This window comes from Heloderma suspectum, chromosome 1, assembly GCF_057233095.1.
Source record: "Heloderma suspectum isolate Gila_16-S chromosome 1, 16-S_ref, whole genome shotgun sequence".
Taxonomy (NCBI): domain Eukaryota; kingdom Metazoa; phylum Chordata; class Lepidosauria; order Squamata; family Helodermatidae; genus Heloderma; species Heloderma suspectum.
The window spans coordinates 189,951,198-189,973,794 of NC_139458.1; the positions used below are offsets into that span (position 1 = coordinate 189,951,198).

General features: G+C 43.4%; 1 protein-coding gene across 7 annotated transcripts in view; it reads right to left on the reverse strand.

Moving 5' to 3' along the window:
• LNPK (lunapark, ER junction formation factor) overlaps window positions 1–22,597 on the reverse strand; it is a 63,815-nt gene that overhangs the window by 11,207 nt on the left and 30,011 nt on the right. For 5 of the 7 annotated variants that reach the window (XM_084813574.1, XM_084813549.1, XM_084813567.1 and 2 more), the window contains exons 6-9: window positions 22,307–22,347; window positions 6,534–6,617; window positions 6,402–6,453; window positions 3,050–3,274 (exon numbers count right to left, since the gene is read on the reverse strand). In XM_084813574.1, coding sequence (XP_084669700.1) covers window positions 3,050–3,274; window positions 6,402–6,453; window positions 6,534–6,617; window positions 22,307–22,347 — 402 coding nt within the window. The remainder of the gene's footprint in view (window positions 1–3,049; window positions 3,275–6,401; window positions 6,454–6,533; window positions 6,618–22,306; window positions 22,348–22,597) is intronic. The other 2 variants (XM_084813593.1, XM_084813584.1) reach the window with 1 other exon arrangement.

A 22,597-nucleotide genomic window follows, 5' to 3' on the forward strand; every position in this document is an offset into this window, starting at 1 on the left:
CATATACCAATTTTTAAACTTCCTGCTTAGATCTAAGGAAAGTTGACTTATATATGTACCTCATTTTATTTTTGTACCCTTGATGGCCATGTGAACTGACTGGAGGCAATATGGACATTTTACCTGTGGCATTACATCTGTGATGGCCCAGTTACACATGCAAGTCATCAGTGGATGCTGTAATCATCAAGGGACAAACATGCATATAGAATTACTGTATGTGAATCAGTCCCAAGTTCAGGGAGGGGTTATCATGACAGAGACTGGCTTAGCTCTCAGTAGCTCCCATTGAATTTTGTGGATGAAGTACACAGGTTGCAATCTCACAGAAAACCTGCTTCTCACTCCAGACAATGGGATTCCCTGTGACAAGTTTAGCTGAAATTCTACAATAGCATCCTTAAGTGAATGCCCTTACTTTATCGCAGCCTTCCCCAACCTGGCACCCTCCATATGTGTAGGACTACAACTCCCAGCATACCCCAGCCAGCATGCCTACAACACTGATTTTGATCTGGAACACTGATTTTCCAGCATTCTAGATTGTGTGGAGAGCCTCCACAGAAAGAGGAAATCTTCTTTGCAGAACATCACCCTCTACGTATACAGGAAACAGACGAGTGGGTAGTGCATGCCCCCCTCCTTCCATATCTAGCCTACCCAGTTAAGGAACACCTGGACAGAGCTTCATTAAGCCTTCATTTCTATCAGAATTATTAGACATATTGGATGAGAAGGCACTTTATAAGCATTTTGCACAGATCAATGCAAGACAACAGCAATGACTTTAATACGTCTAGGACTGGAACGTAACTGACCAAAATAGAACAAAAATTACTGTTGGAGATGAATATTTTCAGTATTATTCAACGTGCACATTTTGGATACAATCTCAGTTTGAAGCAGCAAAGGTGAAGTGCTGCCTTATAGAAGCCTGAAACGCGAGATCACGCGCCACAAGAATCTCTCCAGTTTCTTGGCACACTAACCAACTCTCAAACCATGCATCTTATTCCTCATGCTGATACGGACAACAGTAATTAATATGAACATCAAAAGCAATCATTGTGGGCAGACTGGCCATTTCTGCAAAGCCTGGCAAACTCTCAGCTACCTGCTGGTTATTAATTTTTAGACATATGGACACTCTGTGGTAATACATGTTAAATTGATTCTCCTCCACAAAGTATAATGTAATGAAAAAATGAATTATCTTTTCTAGTTTAAAGATAATTAAGTGCACTCATATGCCCTTCGACTGCTGTTTCTCACAAGATAGGAAGAAATCTGCACATGAAGAAACTTGATTTTTATATTGTATCGTGCTATTTATAATGTCTACCATACATAAGTTACACTTGAAATAACACAGTGAGGGTCACTAATTCCTATGCCAACTACAGCCTCCAGTATTGTCATGAAGGACCTTTTTAACAGCATGCTATAGAACTGAGTTAACAGAGAACACGTGCTTTCTAATTAACACTTGATAAGGTTAAAAATGGCCACATTTACCAGTAAGACTTAACATACATAATGAATTGCCATTAATAGATGGATTTTGATTTTTTAAAATTGGAGAATGAAGCATATGTCTATTCCTTGCCTCAAAATGTGGGATATTAATTTTCCTTCCCTAAATGTTAATAGACCTCACCTTTGTCAGAGAGTACTGAACCCAACTGCACCATGTGGTCAGAAGTTCAATATGAAACAGTGGCCATAATCCAGCCCCTACAGTACACTGGCAGCAGGTTATTAAAAGATTCCATATCAGTCATCGCTTCCCCTGAGAATCCTGCTGTGTTGGGCACTCAAGGTAAACTGAGGCCCTCTTACACTTCACTTGCAAGCATCTCATAGCCTGCATTTCCTGAGGCCCTTGGAGTACAAGCTATTTCTAGCAAGGACTCTCAATGAGTATGGTGTACTTGGGAAGAGCAGGCTGCTGAACACTTGCCAAGTGACACACAGGAGGGTCTCTGCTTACCATGCATGACTGAGTATTTCTAGAACAGTAGTATGGGCCCAGCACAGAAACAGAGATATAGTTTGTTCCTATTCAGACCTTCTTCACACCCTGCATATGGTAGAGGGTGACCTTTTATATAAATCTAAATATCATCTAATGTTAGGGCAGCTGACAGATTACTCCCTCTCCTAGCAAACTCAGTGGTGAGTGCTGACAGAAATGGAGCCACTGAGAAACAAGAGGGAGGTATCAGCACTCACTAAAGACTTTTACCCCCACAACTGAAAAATACATCCACAAAACAGGAAATCAATCTGGTAATAAAAGGAGCTTAAAAACCTGGGTGGGGAACCTGTGGTCCTCCGGAAGTAGTTGTACTACAGCTTCCATTATCCCTGACAATTGGCCATGCTGCCTATGACTGATGGGAACTTGAGTCCAACAACATGTTTTAAAAGGTCTCTGAGTTTAGCTAGCAGTTTTTAGCTGATGCAGACGGAGAAGTAAAATTTTTCAGACAAGATGATAATTGATCCTAAACCCCGTTTATTAGAAAACTACTTCAGAAAGTTCTGCTGCCTAATAGGAAAAACCTCTTTGGTTATTGAGTATTTTATGTTTTAATCTTTTCAGCATTAACTTTTTTCTGCTTAGAATAAACATTTAAATAAATGTCACAATGCAAGTTAAAAATATGTCCCAGGCTCTGTAAAAAAACATGACTGTATTCTGAAAGTGTTTTCTTATGTACCTGATTTATATAAGTCTAGAGCTTGCTTAAACCAAGAACATAAAAAGGTATGCTATATTGTTGACTACAGAATACTGCAAAGTTTTATTGCCATTTAAACAAAGAAGCCATAACAGTTAAATGAGCTCAGGCAATAGGTTTCAGTATCATAAGGTGCCAGCTGTAAAGAGTTATGGCTAATTGAATATGGAACTCCTGCTTAATCAGATAACTGCTCTTCTATTTCCAAACAAAATGCCATTTCCATACTGTCTGAAAATGGCCTGTTTTATTGGTAACCAGAGAAAACAATATAAACTGTAAACATTATTAAGTACTCTGTTTACCCATTCCAGGCATTGAAGTAGCACGGGATCCAGGATGTCTTGGCATCATGTTTGGCTGTGAGGCTGATGTAAGAGTTCTCTCCGGAGGTCCACCAGGTGCCGAAATCTCTCTCTGCAAGCCAGGAGATGGTGGCACTGGACTTGACATTTTTGGAGATCCCTGTTTGGGTGTAACTGGGATAGGTGGAGACACGTTCCCTCGCACTGGGGTCCGATGACGAAGTTCTGACAGAACAGTCAAATGCCGAATTTAATGTATAATGCACCAAATGGCTCAAGATCTGGCAATATTTTAAGCTAATCAAGATTAGAAACATCTTTAACAAAGGCTACATGGCAAAAATAGTGGAAGAGTACATTTGAATTCACAAACAGACATGTTTTTGTATTTTAATCTTACCGTCTTGATTTTTAACCTTATTCAGAAAAGGCTCTCATCTGAATAGCATAAATAAAGCAACTTTCTAACAGTCTCTCTGAGCATTCTTTAACTAGCATACAGGTTCAGTTAATCTATATTACAATGTCAACAAATTAACGTATATTAAACATAAATAAAATGACCTTGGAGCCACTAATTATTTTTTCAAGCATTATCGCACAATACTCAAAATGCTATGGAAGACACAGCAATTCTCCTGTGGTTTTCAGGCTACTCAGTGATTTATGCAAGTTCCACATAACGTTAGTTCCTTTATATCACATTACAATTTACTGAAGATTTAATTGCCTTTTACAATAGGAAAAATGAACACTGGGATGGTGTGTGCACCACTTTTACTGGTTTATGACTAGACTTCTGTTGGAAAGAGTTGGAACAGCAGCTCCCAAGTATGTGCAAAAAGAACAGACACCTAGTTAGTAATGAGTTGTGTGCCATAAGAGTGACTCAAGCCCAAAGGGAATTGGAGTCTCATTAAATCCTTCTCACATACATAAAACTGCCTTCAACTCTGTGGGACTTTCCCATAGATAATGAGTACTGAAGTAGGCCTTAAGGTGCCATCAATATGCCGATGGTGCTGCACAGATCTGACCTTGATCCTGTCATTTTTGCTGGTTGTGACTGGGGAACAGATAGGAGTGACCCAATGGAAAGAGAATTAAGACAAGGCCAAGATAATGATTGTTTGGCAGACTCCAGCCTGAAGATTATGTGCAGACTTGTCACTCAGTCATTCAAATTCATAATCTTGGGGGTACAATTACTGTATATAAAAGTTCTCTGCTGGAAAGACTGATCTACTCTCGGATTTGGACCCAGTTTCATCATTCATGGTATTGTAACCTTCAAGGCTTGACTACTGTAACGCAGGTGGGGCCATCTTTGAAGAAAATGTCTCCATTGCAGATTGTAACAGCTACCAATGTCCCAGGGGTTTATCTAGGTTTATATCCTTAGGGCCCAATTCAAACTGCTGGTCTCAGCTAAGCAACTTCATCTCTACACACTTTAGAAGGAGCTCCTTTTCACTGTCCTATTGTGGCCTCTAAGAATATTATCTGAGCAATCAAATGCAAGAGCATGCAGAACACCTCTGCCCAACCTGAAACCCTCCAGATGTTTGGGACCACAACTCCCAGCATTCCTGAACACTGACCATGTGACTGAGGCTGATGGAAGTCCAAAATATCTAGAAGGCACCAGGCTGGGGAAGGCTGACACAGAGTAACAGGGATGATACAGTCCTCTATTCCTGAAGGTCTTCCAGACTCAAAGTACTACACAACAGCTATGGCCCCTTTCTTTTGCCAGAGATGTATAGGAGCCATGCATATTAACATATACACTGTGCTGGAAGTAAATATTAACGATGAGATACCTTCTCTACCCTTGGCCCACGCCCACCCCTAATATCTTCTTTTATAAAAACCTGGTACTTCATTTCAGTTCTACAATTCAGGAACCTTCAGTATACGAATCCTTGCTGATTATGCATACTTTGGGTCTTTTCAATGTGCATCTGCCACTGTATGTATTTTTATTCTTTGTTATTGTTGTTGTTCATAATTTTCCTGATTTGTAATCCCTAGTGTTTCACTTTTTGCTTTCTGATTCCTGTGGGATAAGTTTTTTATGAGGTTCCAAGGTTCCCCACCCACATCTTTGTGTTTCTGGTCCAGTGATGGTGGGTAGAATGAAAACAATTCCTTTTGTGGCAAAATCAGTTTCATTGTCTCCTGGCCAGTCCTCACACGTGGCATAGCTTGAACATAGGCGCAGATCTGACACAGTTGCAAACTATCACATAGTCCATCCCTCAAATAAAATATGCGCGCGCACACCCCTTACATATGTTGACAAAGCCAACAAAATCTTCAGATGTGTTGCAGAAGTGCTGTGTGTCTTTGGAAAAATATTCATTTCATTTCTACATTGCTCTCCAGTCTCTCTCAATCAGCCTCACCCTCACAAAACAAGGAACAAAGTAAAACAGAAAGACTAATCACAGCAGCTGACAAAGAAAAAAGAAAAAATATAAAGGACTTGACAGATCAGGAGAACTACTATTGATAATAATCCACCATTCCAAAGTTTTTATTCAGAGGAAAAAACCCAGATCTTATAGACACACTCATTGTGTTCTGGAACCAAATTTTGACAGCATCATAATCAATATCATGTAGCAAAGCAGTCATGCCCTATTAGCAGTCACCACCACCAATACATGGATGCCTCTGAACTCTGTTTGGAGGCCATGGCTGGTCAGATATATTAGTGCTTACCACCTGCTGCGGGTATCTTAGGGGGGCTAGGTCTCCTGCTCTTTCCACCCCCAGGTAAAACTTGGAGCCCTTGTACCCACCATCTCTCTTTGGAGAGAACAGGCACAGAACACTCTGCCCGGTCAGGGGTGGTGGCAGTGTCTTTCAAAAAAAGGACTGATAGAGAGAGCTTCCACTAGTCCTTTTGCTTGCAGTGTAGTTGCTAGGTGAGTAGAAAGATTTGTTGCTGCTGTGAGGTTGCTTCATTTTGAGATCTGGGGCCAAGCAAGCCAGCAGCCTCTAGATACTTCTGCCCACCATCTCCATTGATCTTCCATGCCTCCTGGGGATTAGGGGAGCAATCATCCACCTTCTTCCACCACACCCCTTTCATTCGCCACAAAGGGAGGCTGATCTCTATGAATTGGCTGAGGGGAAAACATTGTCCTAACCTGCCAAGTAACTGGCCCACTACTTAATATTATACTCTCTCCATCATCTCTCACAAATTAAATTCGTGTTTAGGAACAGAATCCCATTCCTGATGGACCTACATTCTTAAATACTTGAAGCGTCTTGGAACAAAAATTAAATGGTGTAAATACAAATTTCCTCATGAAAAGCAGCAGTTTTACAGAGCTATTACCTTGGCCAGGTCTTGGAACTGCAGATGCTCCAGCAGATGGCGGTTCAACATCCTGTCAATTATAATAATATTACAAAGTGTTTTGCTCTATGGTATGCTTTGTAGTAAATTAGTACAGAGATCAGATCCTACCTTTGCCTTCTTGGCTTCTGGATCAAATCTTTCAAGGATTAGCTTAGCAGCCTTGTAAGTTTCTTTTTCCATTACTTCTTCAAGCTAAAAATAAAAAGGGGTTATTGGTCAAGATAGGCCACTTTCAATTATTAATTTCAATGTTTTTCTTTAATGGCACAAATTAAGATAAAGAAATCTTTGAATAACTGCGCACGCGCGCGCGCACACACACGCACACACACACACACACTACTGTCATTGCATTCAGTGGAAATGAAATCTAGCTTTAAAAAATCGTTTCTAACCTCCAAAGCACTAGTTGTGCTCAACAGCTTTATTGCAAGGAAACACCAAATATTGCTAATTGTTTACATATAATGAGGAGAATAATTACATGCACCAACTTCAATAATAGAATGTGCAAAAATCTATCAGCCATCATTATTGGAAGTTATTAGACATGACAAGCAAATGACAGGCAATTCCTCAGATTTATTTCCTCATAGCACTTAATGCTATTAATTTAAAGAAGGTCGTTAGCCAAGTGCTTTACAGAATAAAGTCTCTGTGCCAATTAACTGCTGTCAGCATTGATTTTAGATTATTTATTAGCAGAAGCAATTAGCTTGCTACAAATGCCATGAAAACTCACTAACTGGGAGAACAGCCATGGAATTTGCTCAAATGACTTTAAAGGCTAAAGCTCTAGGCTTTATGGTTTGATTCAAACTGCCTTTCAGAAAAAAATAGAACATGTTAAGAATTTAAATAAAAAATTTACGGAGTACTATGCATACTTTAGGGATTGTAATTAAAGCACTTCATTATTACAGCATTTTATTTACAATGCACTCAAGTGGCTTTATAGCTAATACATGGGCTTAATTAAAAAAGTAATCACTAGTAAAATATCATTTTAGCAGTTAATAGCCAGCATCAGAAGAAGTTTAACTATGAATATTTGTGTTCTAAAGTTATGACAGATGACTAATATGTACAAGGAATATAAAGTATAGTATACTTTGATGGGCCCCTCTCTTCAGGCTTTTCTCACTGTTAAAAAGTTTTCTTCCCTTTATTAATACAGTAGCTGCACGCTCACAGTTGCTAGTATAAATAGCTGAACTATTAAGGACAAGGAACACATATTTTCATTTTTCTTATTCTTGTACTCATTGCTTCCCAAGAATTACTATATGTGTACACAGATCAGATAATTCCTTTATAGTAACTTGGTTCGCATGATCATTGTCCGCTAACCCATGGGCTGTTGTTGGATTATTTGAGGGTTGTTTCCCCATCAGACAAGCCTTGTCACACAACAAGCTACGGCCAGGCAGGTGATTATGCAAATCGCACGCACCACAGCTTAAACAAGCCACTGGGGCTTTTGGTAATGATTGTGCAAACTGGCCCAGAATGTGGAATGACTGAACCTTTAGTGTCTCACCTACAGATTAAGGAGAATGATATACCATAGGGTATTCTCACCCATAAATATAAACAATATGTATAAATAAAACTCACTTACAAAAGAAATCAAACATCTATTTAAAAAGCAAATGCACAATGCTAAGAGCTGCTTAAACAGAAGGCAGTCAAAAATAATCTACATTATCCATTAAGGATCATCAGATGACAAGGGAAAATTATAGACATCAGAATTCTCTGGTGAGAGTTCTAAGCAAAGCATTGGTTTATTTATTTATTCATTCATTCATTCATTTCATTTCTATGCCGCCCAACAGCCGAAGCTCTCTGGGCAGTTCACAAAAATGAAAACCAAACAGCACACAACAAAACAATTTAAAATATATAGAACATTAAAACCACAATATAACAATACAACCACAATAAAACCTAGCAGCAGTGCAGGAGTTTAAAATACAGATTTAAAACAGCAAAGCTAAAAATTTAGAAAGCTAAAATGCTAAAATGCCTGGGAAAATAAAAAGGTCTTCACCTGGCGCTGAAAGGAATACAATGTAGGTGCCAGGCGAACACTAAGGAGCTCATTCCAGAGCCGGGGTGCCACAGCAGAAAAAACCCTCCTCCTAGTAGCCACCCGCCTCACTTCCTTTGGCAGGGGCTCACGGAGAAGGGCCACTGATGATGATCTTAAGGTCCAGGCAGGCACATATGGGAGGAGGCAATTCTTCAGGTAACCTGGCCCCAAGCCGTTAAGGGCTTTGAATGTTAACACCAGCACTTTGAATCTGGCCTGGAAATGGACTGGCAGCCAGTGCAGCTGGAAAAGTACTGGCGTAATATGAGCTCGCAGGCCAGTCCCTGTTAACAATCTTGCTGCCCTATTTTGGACCAGCTGAAGTTTCCGGACCATTTTCAAAGGCAGCCCCACGTATAACGCATTGCAGTGATCCAGACGAGAAGTTATCAGAGCATGGATAACTGTAGCTAGGCTATCTCTGTCCAGATAAGGGCGTAGTTGGTATACCAGACTAAGCTGATAAAAAGTGCTCCGTGCCACTGAGTTCACCTGTGCTTCAAGTGACAGTTCTGGATCCAAGAGCACCCCCAAACTACGAACCTGATTCTTTAGGGGGAGTGCAACCCCCTCCAGAACAGGTTGAATATCACCTAGCTGGGCAGACGAACCACCCACTAACAGTACCTCCGTCTTGTCTGGATTGAGTTTCAGTTTATTGGCCCTCATTCAGTCCATTACCGTGCCCAGGCACTGATTCAGAACAGCCACTGCCTCACCTGGTTTTGATAAGAAAGAGAGGTAGAGCTGGGTGTCATCCGCATATTGATGGCACCTCAGCCCACACCTCCGGATAACCTCCCCCAGCGGTTTCATGTAGATGTTAAACAGCACGGGGGATAAAATAGAGCCCTGTGGCACCCCATGGCACAATTGCCATAGCACAGAGCAATAATCCCCCAGCACCACCTTCTGGAATCGGCCATCCAAGTAGGAGCGGAACCACTGTAGTGCAGTGCCTCCAACTCCCAACCCAGACAATCTATCCAGAAGGATACCATGGTCGATGGTATCGAAAGCCGCTGAGAGGTCCAGGAGAATCAACAGGGTCGCACTCCCCCTGTCCCTCTCCCGGCAGAGGTCATCCCACAGGGCGACCAAGGCAGTTTCCGTTCCAAAACCAGGCCTGAAGCCCGATTGAAATGGATCTAGATAATCCGTTTCATTCAACAGTGCCTGGAGCTGTCCTACAACCACCCGCTCAAGCACCTTGCCCAGGAAGGGGATGTTGGCCACTGGTCTATAATTGTTAACATCCTCTGGGTCCAGGTTAGGCTTTTTCAGGAGTGGTCTAATTACCGCCTCTTTTAAAGCAGCAGGCACCACTCCCTCTCTCAAGGAGGAATTTACAACCTCCTGGACCCAGCCAGACATCCCCTCCTTGTTTGATTTAATAAGCCATGAATGGCAAGGGTCAATCATCACACAAGTGGTCGATCGGACTTGGCCAAGCACCTTGTCCGCATCCTCAGGACTCAGTAACTGAAACTCATCCAATAAAACTGGGCTAGACAGTTCTCTGAACACCTCTACCAATGGAACGGCATTAATGGTGGTGTCCAATTCATGACGAATCTGAGCGACTTTATCTTCAAAGTGCCGTGCAAACTCGTCACAGCGTGCTACCGAGGGTTCCACCGTCTCTCTCCCTGGCCCAGAATGTAACAGGCCGCGAACCACTCGGAAAATCTCCGCTGGACAACACTGAGAAGATGCAATGCTGGTGGAAAAGAACTGTCTCTTTGCCACCCTCACCACCACAGAGTAGGCTCGATAATGGGCTCTTACCTGTGTTCGGTCAGACTCAGCACGAGTTTTCCTCCACCTGCGTTCTAGCCGTCTCCCCTCTTGCTTCATTGCCCTCAGCTCAGGTGTATACCAAGAAGCTGGCTGGGCTCTGCTCAGAGGGAGAGGGCACTTGGGTGAGATCGTGTCAACCGACCGAGTCATCTCTGCATTCCACAGAGCGACCTGGGCTTCGACAGGAGCACCAGCCATACCAGCAGGAAAATCCCCCAGAGCCCTCTGGAATCCATCGGAATCCATTAATCTCCGGGGCCGGACCATTTTAATAGGTCCCCCACCCTTGCAGAGGGGAAAGGCTGCCAGGAGTCTAAACCTCAGCAGGAAGTGATCTGTCCATGACAAAGGGACAGATGTTAATTCCTCCACTTTCAGATCACCATCCTCCAGCCCAGTCGAGAAAACCAGATCAAGCGTGTGTCCTTTTATATGCGTTGGGCCGATGACATGTTGGGACAGCCCCCATGGTTGTCATGGTGGCCATGAAGTCCTGAGCCACCCCGGATACAGCGGCCTCGGCATGGAAGTTGAGATCTCCCAGGAATCATGAAGGGGTTCATGGCTGAACCCCTTCCAGTCCTTGAAGTCTCCATATCAAGGGTGACTATGTAGATAACTTGCACACAACTATGTTTTTCAATTGTTGCAAACATTATATTCAACAAATGATGGCCAAGTAATTCTGACCAAATCAGAAATTAAAACAAAAAACACATAATGAAAAATAATGCTTCATCTGCTTGCTAGGGCCACAAATATTTCACTACAGCAGTCTTCCCCAACCTGGTGCCCTCCAGATGTTTTGGACCACAACTCCAGGATTTCTGACCATTTGCTATGCTGGCTGTGGCTACTGGGAGTTGAAGACCAAAACAGCTGGAGGGCACCAGATTAGGGAAGGCTGTGCTACAGAATAAATAGAAGCAAAAAGCATACTTTGGAATAGATAATCCACATTCTATAAAGATCTGTTCTCTCAAAGCTTTGTAGAAGTTTCAAATACCTTCAGCAACAACTTTAAGCTATCCAGGAAACTAAATGCTGAGGATTTTTCTAGTAATGCTCTAGAATTACATTATTCTGAACTAACTCACAACTTGTCGATTTAATGGATATGGATGAGCTTTTATCAAAGTTAGGAGGAAGGCTTCTACCTCTTTTCCATGCTTTGGCATCCTTTTACCAATCCAGTTCCTTCAGCGCTCCCTCCATTTCTCCCTCCTCTGGGGTCATGTCCCCTTACCCTCAAGTCAGCTTTTTCTTCTCTCCCCTCATTCTCCCTTTTTATACCTTAGAGCAGGGGTGGGGAACCTGTGGTCTTCAAGATGCTATTGGACTCAAACTCCCATCAGCCCTAGCCAACATGGCCAATGGTCAGGGGTGATGGGAACTGTAGTCCAACACCTTGCAGGCATGCTGGCCTAAAGTCTAAATGAAATCCATTTTGCACTGCTCAAGAACATGAGAGGCATAGCCCAGAGCATCCTTTTCACCAGCACTTCAGGAAATGCATCTCACATTGCACTACATGGAAAGCAGCACCACTGCCAAATAAGGCAGGCAGGGAAAGGCTCTTTCCCTCTCCTCACAACTGTGTTGGTAGCAAAAGCAGCTACAACAGTAGTGTTGGCTTTAGGGGCTCACTGGGCACATTCACATTGACTAGCACATTCCTCTCAGTAGCTAAAGCGCCTTGCCAAGTAGGGTCATGAGAAAGGCATAAGGATCTTCTCCTCTGTCTCTTCCCCAACACCCAATGCTTATCTGAAGTTGCAGCATCAACACTGTGGCTTGCAGTACTGTCCTAGGCTACATGCCTATGCAGAAATGCATTACCTACATGGGCTTCTATTTCTTGGTCATGCTACAGTGCAACAGAGAATGAAGTCAGTAGCCAGTGTCAAGATAATAGATAGAGCCACATACATCCAGAGAACCATAAGATCAACATGAGGTCATGTGCTTATTAGTGTGCCTACAGAGGCAGAATGTCCTGTTTGTTTTAAGGAGATTTTCCAAAGAACTTCAAAGCCTGATTTCAAACTCAAAGCTAATTGTGGTTAACATGAACAAGGGTGAGAGGCAGTAGAGATGTAATGCCACACACCATGGTCAATACTGACCATGTATTGGGGGTGGATGGGGGTGGGGGGGAGAGAGAGAGCTCACACAGGACAAAGAATGCATGCCCATGCTCAATTATGTAACTAAGTCTCTCCAAGATTTTTATTGTGTTTTAGAATGGCATCAGAACAAAACTATTGATATTTTCAATTAACAATTTAGTTTACAATGGGCTCTACCTGTCTCATGCCAATCTGCAAGGTTCCCCAATCCTCTGGAGCATATGTTTAGACAGTTGGAGGGGGAAGGGGAAATTGGTGAAAATCACCTCCCTCCCTTACATTGGCCATACACTGCCGAAGGGATGGCTGGCAGTATGAGCTTTCACAGCACCAAACCGGGAGGGGGGGAGGGGGCAGCAGAGAACAATTCGGTATACACCCAAGATGAGTAGTGGAGATCATGGCATACAACTTGTTGCTGCATTCCACAATCTCTGGGCCAAAGCCATGGTGTAATATTTACTTACAGAGGAGAATATCCTGCACAAGTAACTAGCATGCAAGCATCTCTTGGAAGTTAAACGTACATAAGAAAGGTCATAGAACATTCATTGGCTCACAAACTGTATTTTCCTTGACCTTTTAGCATAGGTTTTTATTCTTATAAGGTGCTGAGAACATTTCCACAAAACATTTTTGCCCTTTCAAAACCCCTTATCAAAGACTAAACTAACTGTTTTCTCTAATCTCTTTAAAAGGCCATACAATCAGGAGTCACAACTATAAGGAAAGCCTATATTTGCCTACCCACCACATTCCTTTAAGGTTTCTCAGTCAATTTGACATATATAATGAAAACAGCTCACCTAAAGTTTACTCACCTACTTTTTACACAAGTATTTGCAAGTTCTCACAAACTGTACTTCCTTGGGCAATGCCTCAGAGGCCTGTTAAAGCATATAGGAGCTAGTGGCAGTCTATTACCCTGTCCCAGTTAGGAGCTGCATTTGAAGGGCTATGCATATCCTCAGACAAGGTTTTGGACCTCGCACCTCTCTGGGTGAGGGGTGTTCCTGACCTTCCCTATACAACTTCTCTCAGATCAGTAATATTACCAAAACAGTTAGGCATATGGCAAGACAATACTACACTAGTCCAAAGCACTTGAATACAGGAAGGTATGTGTATTTATTTATTTATGGGGGGGGGTACTTCAAAATGAACATTTCAGTCGGGCTTCAGGCCTGGGCATGGAACAGAAACGGCCTTGGTCGCCTTGGTGGATGATATGAGGAGGGCTCTGGATAGGGGTGAATGCTCCTTCCTTGTTCTCCTCGACTTCTCAGCGGCTTTTGATACCGTTGACCACGGTATCCTCCTGGACCGCCTGGAGGGGTTGGGCATTGGAGACACTGTATTGCGGTGGTTCCGGTCCTTCCTCTCCGGCAGGTACCAGAGGGCAGCACTGGGAGAGGAGGTTTCGGACCTGTGGCCACTTACTTGTGGGGTGCCACAGGGTTCCATCCTCTCCCCGATGCTATTTAACATCTATGTGAAGCCACTGGGGGCTATCATCAGGAGGTTTGGGGTGCAGTGTCATCAATATGCGGATGACATGCAGCTCTACCTCTCATTCAAATCTTCACCAAGGTTGGCCGTAGAATCCCTGTCCAAATGTCTGGAGACGGTGAGTGGCTGGATGGGGAGGAATAAGCTGAAGCTCAACCCTGACAAGACCGAGGTACTTTTGGTGGGAGACAAGAGGAGGCTGGGGGATGTTGACCTGGTATTGAATGGGGTACGGCTACCCTTGAAAGACCAGGTCCACAGCCTGGGGGTCATTTTGGACTCCCAGCTGTCCATGGAGGCTCAGGTGTCAGCTGTGAGCCGGACAGCGCTGTATCAACTCCATCTGATACAGCAGCTGCGCCCCTTCCTTCCCGACCATCTGCTCCCATCGGTAGTACATGCCCTGGTCTCCTCTCGTTTAGACTACTGTAATGCGCTCTACGTGGGGTTACCCTTGAAGACGGTTCGGAAGCTGCAGCTGGTACAGAACGCGGCGGCTCGCCTGATTAAAGGCAGCCGCCGGCGAGATCACATCACTCCAGTGCTGAAGGAGTTGCACTGGTTACCAGTTGTTTTCCAGGCCAAATTCAAGGTGTTGGTTTTGACCTTTAAAACCCTATATGGTTCCGGCCCAGCCTATCTTAAGGAGCGCCTCCAGAAACACCAGAGAGGCCACTTAACAAGATCAGCCTCAGATGGCCTTCTCTCTGTCCCATCAGCCAGGACAGCTAGACTGGTGGGGACGAGGGAGAGGGCCTTCTCTGTGGTGGCCCCCACTCTGTGGAACTCCCTCCCTAGGGAACTCCGTCATGCCCCCTCTTTAATGAGCTTCCGTTGTGCATTAAAAACGTGGTTGTTCAGGCAGGTATTTGGGGTGGGTTAGGGTATTTAAAAAAAAAAATTATGGTAAAATTTTATTGTTTTAAATTGTTTTATGGTGGGTTGTACATCGCCCAGAGTGGCTGGGTGACCAGTGAGATGGGCGATTAATAAATTTAATAAATATAAATAAACAAGCAACTCAAAGTAAAATATTTCTAACTTCTCTTCTAGACCTGCATTAGCGGTACTACACTGAGAAAGTTGGTAGGATACGATACCAATACTTGTATTTTGATACTAGAGCAATGCCCAAGACCAGGAAGAATTTGACATTTTTCATAGATGGAAGCTTATGAGACAGGTTCTAGAAACTAAACCAATTTAAGGTGCAATCCTATCCAGATGCCCAACAGCCTCCAAACTCAGAGGCCGATTGGCGTCCTATGCAGAGCGGGAAGAGCATGGAGGCGATCTTCACCTCCATGCTACTCCTGCTCTGCATTTTTGCCCGTCTAGTTAGGCCTCTGCAGAGGCGGAAGGAAGGAGGCTGGGGATAGCTCGTATCCCTGCTTCCCCAGTCCCCTGCACTCCCACAGAACCACTCCCTTTCCCTCCTCTCTGAGGTCGCCTTCGCAACCTCAGAGAAGCAGGTAGCACAGTTCTTTCCATGCTGGCTGCAAGGGGAAGGGGATGGGAAGCTCGGACTCCTGGGTCCGAGGTTGGAGTGCTGTCTCTGACCTCAAATCCAGGAATCCGAACTATCTTATGGCCCCCCGATGCTGCCTAGGGGCCACAGGATTGCTCTCTTAATATGCTAAAGATTGTATGGTTAGGTGCATTCATAATAATTCCTTTGAAGCTAGATTTCTTATGGTAAAGAGATTCCTCAACTGCAATTTCTTATAAGATTATATAGTCCAGACCTGCAGAATTTATTATTTATAAAGCATCTAAAAATGATAAAACAATTGCTGCCCCCATGCTTACAATCTAATAGACACAATACAAAATGAAAAGGTGCTGAGGAAGAGACCTTTGTCACCTCAAGTGTAGGGATAGGTCATTAAGGGTGCAATCCTATACATGTTTAGAACAGAAACAAAAACTGGCTGGGGCATGCTGGGAGTTGTAGGACTTATTTCTGTCTAAACAAGCACAAGATTGCACCCTAAGACAATGGATAAATGTGTTTCCTGTCATTTCCAGCCAGACAGCCACACTGCACAGTTCACCTGTCTGAAATTCCCTCAGTGAATTGCTGGGAGAGTGAAAGCCTTGTGTGCTGTAGCTGCCAAACTCAGCAAAGAGTAGAGATAAAAAGGGAGACCCCCCAAAAAGAAAGACACTAAAGTAAAAGGGGGAGAATTGAGAACTGGGGGCACAACGACACCTATGAAGTGGAAAAGTGAGGGGAAGAAAGGAATAACAAAAGGGCCAATTGTAACCAAAATGCTTTTCTGCAATTAAATGTAAAGTGGTCCTCTAAGTGATTTGAGTTGCATGCCCCTAACTAAGATGTATATATTTGGCTATAACAGCCTTCCCCAACCTGGTGCCCTCCAGATGTTTTAGACTACAGCTCCCAGAATTCTTGGCCATTCACTGATGGGAATTGAAGTCCAAAACGTCTGGAGGAGACCAAGTTGAGGAATGCTGGGCAAGTGAACAGATATGTAAGAATGTGTTATCTGGGTATTCCTTCCTCAAGCTGACAGCGATACTTTACATTTACTAATATATATTCAGACATTTACCCTGATCCACTTAGGCACACTACATGCACAGAAGCAGGGTTCCACATGTACATCCTTGGCAAGATAGGGAACAGCGCAGTGCTATGGCTTGCCTCTCAATCGCAGTCATTAGTTGGTTCAGGACAGGAAGAAGGAACTGATTTCAGCCTCCTTCCCCACCCAACCTGCTCCACATATGCTCCATTGGATGGGACCATATTATCTTGAACCATCCTCAGATTTGTAGGAAGGAAGGAAGGTTCTATCTGTGTGTTTGGGGGGGGGGCACGTACATACACACACCTATCATGATTTTAAAGACGCCAATTAAAAGTTAATTCTGGTATCCAATACCCCATATGAATTCCATCTACTAATAAGATTTTAGAACTCTGTGATTCTAACAACAAATCATATATAGCCTAGAGTGTCTTCAAAATATAACTTCCAGCATGTCCACAGCACCCGGAACCAGAAACTGGGGGAATAAGCATTAAAATGGCAAATGCAGATCTAAGTGATGCACAATGAGGCAAAAAATCCTAACACTACATATACGATGATGAGATCTGAGCTGGTGGTGACTGACCAAGAAAGCTATCTTGGGGTTGTGGGGGATAGCTCAAAGAAAAAGTTGACCCAGTGTGCAGCTGCTGTGAAAATGGCAAATTCCATGTTGGGCATAATTAGAAAAGGAATCAGGAAAAAAACAAAACACCTGCCAGTGTCATAGTGCCTTTATATAAATCTATGGTGCAACCACACTTGGAATACTGTTAAATGGTCACTGCACCTAAAAAGGGATATTGTAGAGCTGGAATAGATGCAGAAAAGGGCAACCAAAATGATCAAGGGGCTGGAGCATCTCCCCAATGAGAAAAGGTTACAACATTTGGGGCTCTTTAGCTTAGAAAAAGGGTAAGGGGGACATGACAGAGGTGTATAAAATGATGCTTGCTGTGGAAGAAATGGATAGGGAGACATTTTTCTCCCTCTCTGATAATACTGGAACCCAGACTCATCCAGTGAAGCTGAATGGTGGGAGATTCAGAACAGATAAAAGGAAGTACTTCTTCACACATCACAGAATTTGCTACCACAAGATGTAGTGATGGCCACCAACTTGCACAGCTTTAAAAGGGGACTGGACAAATTTAAGGAGGACAGGAAGGCCTGGCGTGCTATGGTCCATGGGGTCACGAAGAGTCGGACACGACTTAACTACTGAACAACAACAACAGTGGCTAACAATAACTATTAGTCATGCTGGCTATATATTGCCTCCAGTAACAGAGGCAATGTGCTCCTGTATACCAGTTGCTCTGGAACACAAACGGGAGGGTACTCTTGCACTCATGTCTTTCTTGGGGTCTTCCAATAGGCATGTGGTCAGCCAATGTGTGAACAGAACACTGGACTAGATAAGCCTTTGGCCTGATCCAGCATGGTTGTTTTTATGTTCTTAAGCAATTACAGAAACAATCCTGTGCATGTTTAGATAGAAAAGGTCCTACGGCTCTCAGCATGGAGTTATAGGACTTTTCTCTGTCTAAACATGCATACAGTTGCACCCTAAATCAATTAACTGTCATCTCGCAAACCCCTTCCCCTTCCAATTTTGATCACCTATAGCCTCTGCTATGGGAAAAAGATATTAATGATACAGCTTAGTGGATTTGCCAGCACACCACTTGCAGGGAGAGGGAAAAAGAATGCTTGGCTGTCCACGCATACCCCAAACCCAAGAAAGCAGTCTATTAGTAGAACTAGTTACAAACTAAGGCTGTAATTCCCTTCTCATGTAGTTCACAGAAAAAAGGCAATCTTTAAACAAAATTAACACGTAGAACTGCTAGAAATGGTTTAGGGATATGCTTGGATAGCAGAAAGGTTCACAAGGTTTGGCTAACATTTCTAGGTTCTCTGCTGCCTGAAATTCAGGATGGATGTCAAAACTTGAAATATGTTCTCATTTGGAGCACGGTAGTTAAATTCCACATATTCATCAGACAGCCCTAAGGAAGAGGTAAGCTACTCATTACCTTGCACTTTTTGTAGCTTCTCTCTGCAAAGCCTGCTAGCAACAGACAGAGAAAGCAAGGGGCCCTAACCCATTGTCATTGGAATGGATATTCTTCTCTCCCCAAACTGAGACAAGACAGACACATGGGAACCAGATGGGCAGTTATCTTGAAGACATTTTACCCTGAGTTGAAAAAGCTAAACACAACTGTACTCTGTCTTTATGGTCTTATCCCTTACATGTCAACAAGGCAAACCTCTTCCTTAGTGGGTATGGGGGATTTTTTCTCCCAGCACTGCTACTACAAATGGGATTTTCTCTCCAGCACTGCCACTATCTCAGGGGAACCCACTCTTTCACTGGAAAATCCCACTTACTGGGTTTCTTATTTTTAGCAAATACTTATATTTCTAAGGAACTCTCTGCCACTATAACTCAGAGTTCCACAGGCTGACCCTTTTCCACTGCCACTAATTCTTAGAATACTTTAAAACCTCCTAGTAACTTTGTATAAAAAGCTTAGGCGTGAGATGGGCACCAACACTAGAGACAAGATGAACTATGAACCAAATTAATTTATTAAAGGGATGTTTTGTACATAAGGGAATACTTTGGGGTTTTTAAAAGGCTGCTTGGTGACACTTCTTAAGGACTCAAGAGACCCTGTTGCTAATACAAGCCTCTTAGGGAGCAACACTATGGCCGCTAGGCAGCGGCTAGACAACCATAGTATATCTGGTTTTCCAGGAAGCAACCTCAGAGCCCGCTCTCCGAGATCAGTTCCCGGAGAACCAAGCTCCCCCCACTTCCGTGCTGCCTCAGAGGCAGCCTGAGACAGCCCCATGCTCACAGGAAGAGTGCGGAGTGGCCAAAAAGGTGCATTCCAGGGCAGGGAGGGTGGAAGTGCCTGTACGACACATCCAATGTGTCATACAGCAGCCTCCTCCCCTGCTCAGCCCTCCCCTGCTCCTCCTCTGCTCAGCACAACTCCCTCCGTGCTTCTCCTGCCCTGCATTGGATAGGCAGTCGCCTCAGAGTTCGGAGGCGGCTGCCTATCTGAATAGGATTGCACCCTTAATGACTTCTCTTACCTCAGGCCAAATTCCCTAAACCTCCACCCCAGCCAAATACACTCACAACCAGGTCCAGCTCTTGGGTACAATCTTCCTCCAACACCAAAGCTCTCCCTCTTGTATTTCTGGCAGCTCGGACAGTTTACCTGGGTTTTCACTTGTGTAACCTTCTTCTAGCAAGGACTTAGGGCAGCCTCCTGGCATAACGCAGCCAACTGCACCCTATTCCTGATTTTCACCAGCCACATATGGTTACCCCACAGGGATAGCGTAATATTCCCACCTCAACTATTTCTGCTAAGCTTTCTCCTAGTCCTTCTATAACACCACCCACCAACCAGTAGTCCTTCTCCCTCCTGGAGTACCCACACACTTGCTAAATCCTCAACTGTCAACTCCATAACTGTCATTTCCCAACTGCTCTTTTCCACCTAGCTAGAATCTGCAGCCAATCAGAATTGAATTAACCTGATCCAGGCCCCATACAACAACATTCAAAGTGATTGTCTCTCTCTCCTGCTTCAGAACTTCCCCAAAGCAACTACCACACAGACCTTTGATAGTAACAAAGCAAGGCCTCAGGATGACTCAGATACATTATTGCCTCTCACAGTCCACACAAAGTAAACATTACAAAACAACAACTTATATACATGGCATTTCTTCACAGTGGCTCATATATATGGAGAGAGAGAGAGAGAGAGACAGAAAGACAGACAGACAGACACTGTGCATGCACACATTTCAATTACAGTTCCACAACATTTTATATTCATTTATTTAAGGAATTTCTATATTGCCCTTCAACATCAGTTTTTAGGGTGTTTTACAAATAAAATGATAACTCATATCAATAGAAAAATACACATCAAAACAGTTAAAAGCAGCATTTAAAATCCCAGATCTAAAAGTCCCTTTAAAAGCTTTTTAAAGCCTAGAAGAATAAAAAGGTCTTTGCCTGGCACTTTGCCTGTCATTTAATATTATAGGAACCAAACAATGCTCTCTGGACAAAGAGTTCCACAGACGGGATGCCACAAGCAAAACTGCCCCTTCCCCAGTAGCCCCTGCCTCACTTGAGGTGGTAGAGGCATTCAATGGAGGACATCAGCAGGTGACCACAGAGTACAAGAATGTTGAAGCAGGAGCAGGATTTCCTTTCTACTTTATATTTATGCATGCATACCTATATTCCTTTAATCAAGGATTGGTGAGAACTGTACAGGACCACCATGAAAAAAAAGACCCTGCAAACCCATAGACTGCAGCATGACAGGCCAGGAGCTTAGCTATAAAGGCACACAATCCAAATTGTTTAATTAACAGTTACACTAACAGAACAGAAACTTAGCCATAGTTCAAATGGCTAAGGCTCAGCAGTTCTGTTAAGCTCTATTGACAGGCTAGTTTTATAGGCAGGTATACCAGAAAAGACACAAATAAGGGTACTTATTGTTCAAACTAGGGATGGTACATCAGATTCGGCAAATGCCTGAGCCAAAATGGGCCCCTTTGGGTTTTCTTCCAAGTGACCAGAACCAAAGCTGGACCCTCCACAAGGCTTCATTTGGAACTTGGCTTTGGAAAGACAGACACTGTTTCTCCAAAAATAGCATCTTTTGCTTTCATTTCTCTAAATGCTGATAGGTTGGGGAAGGAGGGAGTGGGGTTGAGTGAGTGATCACCATCTAATCATAGGGCACATTTCACCATGGGCTCTCCAGTCACTATGCTTTGGGGGAGAGTAAGGATGGGACCATGAGATGGCCACCAGGCTTCACTATGAAAAAAAGCCTTAAACTGGTTTTCAGTCAGCATAACTACCTAGCCCTGCACCTATTCTTCTAAAATTTTGCATGTTTCTTGCTTGGAGAAACCTGTGTGATGTGTGCTGTTTTCATACAAATTGCCAAAAAACCATGAGGGAAGAAAAAGGGAAGCGAATCACTCACGCACACACCCTAAATTTGAGGACTCCCCTTCCACATAAACTACTGCACCTATGCTTCTTAAACTTTGCCATTTTCTTGCCTAGATACACCTCTATGCTGTCTGTCATTTCCAGAAGAATAGTCCACAAAGACCATGGGGGGATAAGCACATCCTTTTTTGATACCCTCAATATGTAAAGGCTGCTCTTGCACAAAACTCCCTGCAGCTATTCATCTGAAACTTGGTAGACTACATCTCTCAGCGGGGGCAACAGTCCCTGCAAATTTACTCCAATTCTCCCAAGAAATAAAAATTTTGTCAGCACTTCTCTCTTAAAAAAAATAAAATCAAAATATGAAGGTGTGTAGCACACAAACTAATGTGCCTATTTTCCTGAAATTTGGCAGGCGTAATCCCCTCCTAAAGGGCTACTATGCCTTCAAATTCCATCCCTGCTGACAAACAAAAAATGTTATTGCCTTTTTTGGATTTCCCATAATAGTCAGTGGGAGGCACAAAGCCACAGATTTGTCAAAGTGGACGGACTCCGAATCAGGCTGGGCAGAATCAGGCCATTTTCTGAAGTGCTGAATCAGGGTCTGAATTGAATTTTGTGATCTGTGCACACCTCTAGTTCAAACAATATAATCTTCTAAAAAATGAAGTCCCACCGTACCCAAGTGAACACTATAATTAAGTTGGTGAGATTCATAGGTACAATTTTCACAACGACATGTCTATTTGTATACACATACACACACTTACTATTTTTTTCTTCTGGGATTTTAGGTCTTCTAATGCTTCATCTAGAAAAGAAGATTAAAATTAATATTTTAGTACTAATGTGACAAATCAAGTATATCCACAAATGCAGTAGATACAACATTCACACACAGACACTTAAATCCAATGTTGCACTAGCAGACTTCTGCCACACCACAGGCCTTCCCCTTCCTCTCCTCCCCTCTGCAGCCCCCCCCCCCGGCACCCCCCATCTGCTTCAGAGGATCCACAGCAGATTTGGGGGGCAAAAGGAGCTGCAGAGGGGGAGAAAAA